This window comes from Podarcis filfolensis (genome assembly GCF_964270895.1).
Source record: "Podarcis filfolensis genome assembly, chromosome: 2".
Classification (NCBI taxonomy): domain Eukaryota; kingdom Metazoa; phylum Chordata; class Lepidosauria; order Squamata; family Lacertidae; genus Podarcis; species Podarcis filfolensis.
Window position 1 is genome coordinate 116,293,175 of NC_139605.1, and position 8,910 is coordinate 116,302,084.

Here is an 8,910-nt window from a genome sequence, read left to right on the forward strand (position 1 = left end):
TTCAACGTTTCCAAGCAGAAGCATTATTGGGGCTTTTACGTCATCAGCTTCAGAGGGCATCGTATCCATCCGCACAAGCAGCAGTTCCTGGATATTTCAATTATTTCTGCTTCCTCTCCTGCAAGGATCATTTTCACAGATCGTGCTACTTATGGATCTGCCAATTTCGCATCCCTTTCCACTGTTTGCATGCTGGGATGAAAGAGGTGTGTGGGCGGCCAGGAGACTGAAGTTGGGCAGGGCCATGGCTAAGTGACAGAGCATATGCTTTTGCATGCAGAAGGTCCCAAGTTCTGTGCTTAGCAGTTCCAGGTAGGCCTGGGAGTGTCCTCTGTCTGAAACCTTGGAGAGCCACTGGCAGTCAGTGCTGTAGGCAATACTGAGCTGAATTGACCAATGCTATCTGTATCACTTCATAAAAGGGGGAAACATATAATGAGAGATCAAGGAGCCATAGCTCAGTCGTAGAGCATCTGCTTTGTACAGTGGTACCTCGGCTTAAGTACTTAATTCGTTCCAGAGGTCCGTTCTTAACCTGAAACTGTTCTTAACCTAAAGCACCACTTTAGCTAATGGGGCCTCCCGCTGCTGCCGCGCCACCGGAGCATGATTTCTGTTCCCATCCTGAAGCAAAGTTCTTAACCCGAGGTACTATTTCTGGGTTAACGGAGTCTGTAACCTGAAGCATCTGTAACCTAAAGTGTATGTAACCCGAGGTACCACTGTATGCAGAAGATCCTAGGCTCAGTCCCTGGGATCTCCAGATAGGGGGTGACCCCAGAAGACCTTGCCAGTCAGTGTGAACAGTACTGAGCTAGGTGTGGCCCAGATTCTGTATAAAGGCAGCTTTCCCTTCCAGCATATTATCTTAGGGGCAATACAGAAGTTAAACTGTTGCACTTGTATCCTGCGCATAGTGGAGCATATATGTGCCTTGATCCCATTATTGTGTGCAGCTGTCAAAACATCTAAGCAGTTGTGTGCACAGCTGTCAAGTGTCTGGGGGCTTTTGAGAGTTATAAAATTATGAATGGTGTTGAAAGACCTCTTTTTCAGCAGGTAGTTTTTAGTACCAATGTTAAGACGACAGCACCTGCTGAAATCCCCCCTTTTGCCACCTCATCCATCATCCTGTGCATTTGTATTTAAAAGACTCCCATTTTCAGCAACAGCTGACTCCTTAGTGTGTGTAGGGTGGGTTGCAGCCTTTATCAGCTGCCTCTGCCCAATGTTGAATCTGAGCCTCCCTGCTACAGACTTTTTGCTCAAGTGCCGTGTGATTGCCATAATTGCAAAGAAAAAAAAAAGTTCTCTAGAGCAGTTGCAGTCTTTAATAACCAGAAGAGTTATTTTAAGATAAGAAGGCATGGCCAGCAGTTTGCCATGCAAAGGAGAGAAACAAAGGCCTCTTTTTTGAAAATATGAAAATAGATTCGGTTCAGTTACTTAAAAGGCTCGGTCAATTAAAAGTGGCTAGGAACAGAAGCACCAGGGAATAAGTAGAAACGATGAAATCTGAGGACTGAAATTGAACAGCCTCTTCTTAAAGATCGCCAAAGGCATATTTAGAAGGAAGGACCAAGCTCCATGTTATTGGGTTTCATACATTTTATTTTGTGTCTTTCAGAAGTCTCATGAAGAACAGTTACATTTTTAGAACCAATGTTATAAAAGGGGACATTTAAAGCAATCCAGTAATAAAAATAGATTCTTTTCGCTCCCTCACCCCAATGCCTGGTTTGAGTCTTGGGCCTTGCATTGCTCTCAGAAACACTCTGGATCTGGCTAAGTTTCAACCAGTGATCTTCTGAGTGAGCCTACCTGTACACCTTAAGATCATACCTGCCTGCTATCTGTGTTCAAAGTATAAGGATCTGGAATGCTTACAAGAGTACCTGATTGTAAAGAGATTGCCTGCCTTAAATCTGTTTCAGGCCCAAGAAATGTGAATCATAGAATTGTAGAGTTGGAACGGACCACAAGGGACCATCTATTCCTCCTCCTGCAATGCAGGAATCTTTTAGCCATCCCAGCTATGGGGTTCAACTTCCTTTTTGATACTGAAATAAAAAGTGGCCGTTTTATGAGTTCTTAAATCTCCTAACTTCCTGAGTTTGGAGGGTCTTTTCCATGGAAGCTCCCATTGAGTAGCCTCTGCTCCTCTGCAGAAAACACTTTGCATTTTTGGAATGGGACTGAATAACCACGCAGTCTCTGCGTCTTTATAGTGGTGACTGCTTGTGAAAATTGATTTCTTACAACCTGGAAAGTGGAGACCTTATTTACACACACTGCTTTCATTTGAAGCTCTGGTCCAAGTTGATTAAAATGTGTGTCTGTAAAATGTAATGTACGAGTGGGGAAAATGTGTGTTTGGAAACAGGTTTCTTAGCTGCAGCCCAGAAAGGAGAAAGCAGTAGAGCATCTCTGCAGTAGAGCAACTGCTTTGCATGCAGAAGGTCTCAGGCTCAATCCATCTCCAGGTAGCATTGGGAGAGAACCCTGCTTGGAGCACTGGAGAGCCACTCATAACCAGTTGAAACCCTGGAGAGGTGCTGCCAGCCAGTGTAGACGACACTGAACTAGATAGACCCAAAGGTCTGACTTGGTATATACGTTCTGCAGTCACCAAAGAGGCAGGATTAAATGCAGCTGTTCCGTCTGCAGGTTTCCCTGCCACACAATGTGGAGAAAAGGGGACTGGAAGGAGGCAGAAAAAGCCACTGAAAGGGAAGTGGCTGCAGCAGAACAGATGGGGCAGAAACGCCCCAGTCAAAATAAGGGATTAAGAGAACAGGGACTTATGATTGTTTCATGGTTAATCCCCCTAGCATTAAGCTGTAATATCTTTGCCTAAATCCCTGGCACATGGGGAAAGAGAAGCTTGAGGACTCTGTGAGGGGCGGGGTTGGGTTTGCTGCATAGGAGCAATGCAGCCTGTAATTCAGAAAAAAATGTATTGTGCAGAAGGGGGAAATCGGATTTTAAGCAACTCATTTTTGGCTTCCAACCAGCATCCCCTGAAGGCATATGGGGTTGGCCCTCTTTCATTTGCTAGGAGGTCATAGGGTTAGGGAAGCGAGAACTGGGGTCCAAGGGCCATTTTAAGGGGGAATCAACCCACCAAGGTCCTCACTCACACACCTAATTCCCAAGTTTCTTGATAGGAAGAAGCTGACAACAGTTAAGTTTTATAACCATTTTCAAAGCAGTTTCTGTTTGTTTGGGAGGGAGTGCTCCTCAAAACCCTCGGTTCTCAGAGGATGGTGCTGAGGGTGTCCTCTTCCATCTCCTCCGGGCTGGGCTGCTTGCTGGGCAGGGGCAGAGACTTGAGATACTCCAAGTGGCGGCGGGACTCTGCTTGGTTGCGTCGGACGTAATAGATGACGTAGGTGATGACCACGGCAAACCAGCAGAACATGGTGAGCAGCATGGCCAGGTCCGTGTTCCTCTGCTGGCCCAGGCAGAAGTTGACGCCGGTGTTGAGCAAGCGAGCTAAGGTCTTCCCGGTGTATTCCTCCCACTCCGCAGTGGCACACACGACGTCCTCCACGGTCTCTGCGTCCAGAGGAAGAGCCTCCACCAGCTTCTGCAGGGAGCAGTCGCAGTGCCAGGGGTTGTCGTACAGCTCTAGCCGGACCCAGGTGAGCATGGCAAAGGGGGCAAACTCCATCCTCTCCAGCTGGTTGCCGGAAAGGTCCAGCAGCCTCAGCCCCCCGCCCAGGCCGCGGAAGGCCCCTGGCGCTATGCTCTCAATCAGGTTGTCCGCCAGGTGAAGCTCGCGGAGCTGCTTCAGGCCATAGAAGGCCCCGTTGGGGACATGGGTGATCCAGTTGGAGTCCAGGTAGAGGACCCGGGTGTCGTGGGGAATGTCGAAAGGGATGGTCACCAGGTCCTTCCGGTTGCACCACACCACGCCGCTCCCCGGCGGGCAGTCACAGCTCTGCGGGCAGGGGAGGCCGCCGTGCAGGATCAGGACCATGAGGAAGAGGGAGAACGATGCTGGCATCTCTGCATTGCTCTCCTCTCTCTCTGGGTGTGGCGGGGGTCACGAGGTGGCGAAGGGCCCAGAATCTTACCTGGAAAAGAGGGCAGGGGAGAGAAAAATGAACCAGTGAGAAAGAGCCTTCTAACACATTCCGTGGGTTTGTTTTAACAATATTACCACACCCAGTGCTGTTACAGTAAGTTACTGGGATCCGAGTAGTGCTGTGGACTAAACCACTGAGCCTTGGGCTTGCCAATCAGAAGATTGGCAGTTCGAATCCCTGCAATGGGGTGAGCTCCCATTGCTCTGTCCCAGCTCCTGCCAACCTAGCAGTTCAAAAGCACACCAGTGCAAGTAGATAAATAGGTACCACTGTGGTGGGAAGGTAAACGGCATTTCCGTGCACTCTGGCTTCCGTCATCATGTCCCGTTGCACCAGAAGCGGTTTAGTCCTGCTGGCCACATGACCCAGAAAGCTGTCTGTGGACAAACGCCGGCTCCCTTGGCCTGAAAGCGAGATGAGTGCCCCAACCCCATATTAGCCTTTGACTGGACTTAACCGTTCAGGGGTCCTTGACCTTTTTTTTTTTTTTTTTAACCACAGTAAGGGCCACCCTTTTAACCCGTTCTCCTTCCAGAAAAAATGTGAGGCTATCTTGTACCCTTGAGTACCCCAGAAAAAAAGGACTGACCACACTAGCATTTTTTTTCAACAAGGCTTCAACATCTCCAGGTATGCACTGCAGTCTGCATCTCACCTTGATTTGTGATCTGATCGTTACCATAGTCATCATTTGGGACAACTGTTCTCTCTCTTTCCCCACCCCCATGGCTCCCCCTTTTGCCCCCTCCCAGCCCTTTAGCTTCTCTAAAACTTATTTAGCGTTTCTCCAGATTTTAAATACTGCTATATGTCGCAAAGGCTGCTGTGCTCAGTTCTGCGCCCATAAGTTTTGTGTTCCTTGAAAGGAGCCTCTTTCCAAATTTGCTTGATATTTTATTCTTGACACATACCCTCCCACAGCATAATCTGTTTAGGGGGGTCTTTTAAATGCCCATTCCATGCCCCTTCAGAGTTTTCACATCCCCCTCTGATTCAGCAGCAAATAAAATGGGTGTGTAGCTGAGTGTGGGAAAATTGGAATGACACACACAATCACAGCTAAACCTGCTTTGACAGTGGAAATAGTCTATTAGAATAATACTTGGGGTGGTGGCGGTGAATGATGTTCAGTGCTTATAAAATGTGTGGGAGCAGTAATAAGAATAACACTAAAAACTTGTGGACTATCTAACTTTCCACCACGTAGCAAGAATCTTGATGATCAGTTCTAGAAAAGTGGCAACTAATCTGAAAAAGGGACGCGGGTGGCGCTGTGGGTTAAACCACAGAGCCTAGGACTTGCTGATCAGAAGGTCGGCGGTTCGAATCCCCGCGACGGGGTGAGCTCCCGTTGCTCGGTCCCTGCTCCTGCCAACCTAGCAGTTCGAAAGCACGTCAAGTGCAAGTAGATAAATAGGAACCGCTCTGGTGGGAAGGTAAACGGCGTTTCCATGCGCTGCTCTGGTTCGCCAGAAGCGGCTTAGTCATGCTGGCCACATGACACGGAAGCTGTCTGTGGACAAACGCCGGCTCCCTTGGCCCATAGAGCGAGATGAGCGCCGCAACCCCAGAGTCAGTCACGACTGGACCTAATGGTCAGGGGTCCCTTTACCTTTTTTAATCTGAAAAAGCGAAGGATGACTCGGGGGAAACTATTCAGACTATTGAAGTTATAATTGGATGTCAATTACTTTTAAGCCCATTGTTGTTTATTCTGGGATATATGGAAAAAGATACAGTTCTGAGCATGTCATTCTGGTAAGAAATTTTGTTATGCATCACTAGCTGCCAAATGGCGCCCATCTCAAATACCAAGATTAAAAAACACTGGATTATGAAAGGATACCACTTTACAACGATGGTGAAATTAACTGAATTTACCAGAATGAGGGGAGTCAGAAACAAGAACAAACTGAAAGATTATGATCTCCATTTTTTTGTCATGTATGGAGCAGAATTACCAAGATACAACCATTTAATGCTGGACTAAACAACCTGCAAAGTCTCTTCCAGCTATATGATTCCTTGAGTAAGAAAACCAGTGCTCATCCCCTTTGCTTCTGTATGAGTCACTGTTTCGGTTGTGCTTCTTCTGAGGGTGAGTAAATCTGTTGCACCTCTGCATTGGGATGGTATAACCTGAGTTGTGCGTGTAAAAAGGTAAAGGTACCCCTGCCCGTACGGGCCAGTCGTGTCCGACTCTAGGGTTGTGCGCCCATCTCACTTAAGAGGCCGGGGGCCAGTGCTGTCTGGAGACACTTCCAGGTCACGTGGCCAGCGTGACGAGGCTGCTCTGGCGAGCCAGTGCAGCACACGGAACGCCGTTTACCTTCCCGCTATAAAGCAGTACCTATTTATCTACTTGCACCCGGGGGTGCTTTCGAACTGCTAGGTGGGCAGGAGCTGGGACCGAACGACGGGAGCTCACCCCGCCGCGGGGATTCGAACCGCCGACCATTTGATTGGCAAGTCCTAGGCACTGTGGTTTTACCCACAGCGCCACCCGCGTCCCGCTTGTTGTGCGTGTATCTTTTACTAATTACACACCTACCTCCAAAAGAGGGCGATCCAAAGTATCTATTAAAAGCTGTTATCTCACTCTGAATTAAATACAGGTTTCTCCAGACGGTCACAGTTTTCCGGGATTCAAGTGCATAGTGGAATTTTAGGTTTGTGTACTAAAAGTTTATTAAAGTGTCCTGTCGCCCTAGCCCAACAAATCCACTTAAAAAGCGACAGACTTCTTGCAGTTTGGAAAATTACAGGGAAAGGCCCTCAAAAGTGTAGGTTAAATGAACAATAAGACATGTAAACAATACTCAAGCAAATCGGGAGGACTGCTTATTGTCATATAACCACCCCACAAAAGGAAATCAAAACATTAAAGACCTGACCTTGTGCAACCAGCATCTAAGCTTTGTGCGAGCAAATCAGGATGAATGCACAATAAGGTCATCTGGAGGAACCCTGGGTTTAATATTTCCTCCTGCTGGTGCCCTAGTTTCTCTTTTTCAAGGTTTCTCTAGCAAGCCATGCTTTCTGTCCTTTAGGATTAAGCACCCAGGTGACAGAAATACAGATTTAGAGTAGATAAAGGCTCGTAATCGTCTGCATGCTTACCTGAGGAGCGCAATCCCCATTGAACACCGTAGATCTTACTTCCAGGTAAATAAACGTAGATTTGTGCTGTAACAGTGCATTCCCTTGGGGCTCACTCATGCAAGTTAAGCAGGGATGGGATTGCAGCCGCAAGGATGAAAAAAACGCTCCTGGTATTTCAGGACTGTATTAATTTGTTTAGCTACCGTGTCCCAAAAAGGGCTCGTTCAGGAACATTGCCAAAACTTGTATGAAGTGGGTTAGTCTGTACTGAGTGACTTATTCAACAGCTGACTGTGTTTCTCAAGTCACTTGCTCAGTTAGGGTTGCCAAATTTCCTAGCAGCCTCTGCGCAGCGCCTTTAAGAGCTACATGCAGACGTTAACAGGTCATCTCATTCGGTTTGATGCTGTGAAAAAGACCCCCTTGCAAATTCAGCATGCTCTTCAAGGGCGTGAGAGCAGGCCCACACACCTTCCCAGTTTGGGAACTCAAAACAGAGTTGTGTAATGGTTAGAGGACCTGAGTGGCCAGGGTTCAAATCCACATTTGGCCACAAAGCTCGCTGGGTGACCTTGGGCCAGTCATTCCTCTCAGCCTAGGCTATTTCGCAGGGTTGCTGTGGGGACTAAATGAGGAGGGGGAGATCCATGTAACCCCACCTTGAGCCCCACCTTACAAAAAAAACAAAAAACCCCACCCTAGCAGAATTTCCCGTTAGATAATCTTCTAGATTTTCCAAAACCACAACAATCAATTGAATACAGTGCTAGGGAAAGCACAGTCCGTTGAGTTTCTGTCTTGAACTGCTGTCAAAAGACCACAGGAGTCCGTTTTAAGCCTTACTTGCAACTCTCACCCTGCACCCCCAGCCCACCCCGTACTTCTCATTGCTCCAAACACACCTGTGTGAACAGCGCTCTCGTGGTCAGTCTGGTCCAAAAGAGGTCCGGTCTGACTGTGGCTCCAGGGACCGTCTCAGTAGCACCCGAAACATCTTTAGTAGCACCCGAAACACCCTTTGAGAGCGTGTGGGCAGGTGGCAGAAGCCTTGGGGGCAGGATTCTAGGAGTGCATCCTCTTGGCTCAGCTTCTCTGTCTACTGCCCATCAGCAAAGGAGCTTGAGACACACACAAGCGCTGAGAACCGAGAGGGGAGAGCCTGCCCCTGCTGGACTGCACGAGGAGCAGCAGCAGGGACAGCTCGGCTTTTGCAACTCAGTTCTGCTGTACCTTGGTTCTCAAACGCTTTGGTTGAATGAATGAATGAATCTTTGTTTGCGTCAGCCATCGGCCATAGCAACAAAACAACACTGTGATATACAAAGAATAGAAATAAAAAGTCAGTTGTATAAAATACAGGGGATGCGGGTGGTGCTGTGGGTTAAACCACAGAGCCTAGGGCTTGCAGATCAGAAGGTTGGTGGTTTGAATCCCTGCAACGGGGTGAGCTGCTGTTGCTTGCTCCCTGCTCCTGCCAACCTAGCAGTTCGAAAGCACATCAAAGTGCAAGTACATAAATAGGTACCACTCCAGCGGGAAGATAAACAGCGTTTCCGTGCGCTGCTCTGGTTCGCCAGAAGCGGCTTAATAATGCTGGCCACATGATCTGGAAGCTATACACCGGCTTCCTTGGCCAATAATCAGATGAGCGCCGCAATCCCAGAGTCAGCCACGACTGGACCTAATGGTCAGGAGTCCCTTTACCTTTATATAAAAT

General features: G+C 48.0%; 1 protein-coding gene across 3 annotated transcripts in view; it reads right to left on the reverse strand.

Annotated features, from left to right (window-relative positions):
- The window catches only part of LOC310755954 (leucine-rich repeat-containing protein 3-like), a 220,576-nt gene extending 212,025 nt beyond the window's left edge, over positions 1-8,551 (reverse strand). Inside the window, exons 1-2 of one of the 3 annotated variants that reach the window (XR_014544594.1) lie at positions 8,096-8,551; positions 653-4,079 (exon numbers count right to left, since the gene is read on the reverse strand). Coding sequence is in view for 2 of the 3 variants with exons in the window: in XM_083599504.1 (XP_083455630.1) it covers positions 3,257-4,009 (753 nt within the window). In the remaining variant the exon portion in view is untranslated. Of the gene's footprint in view, positions 1-70; positions 4,080-7,211; positions 7,864-8,095 lie in introns of those variants that run through there. The other 2 variants (XM_083599504.1, XM_083599505.1) reach the window with 2 other exon arrangements.
- Between the last annotated feature and the right edge of the window lie 359 nt (positions 8,552-8,910).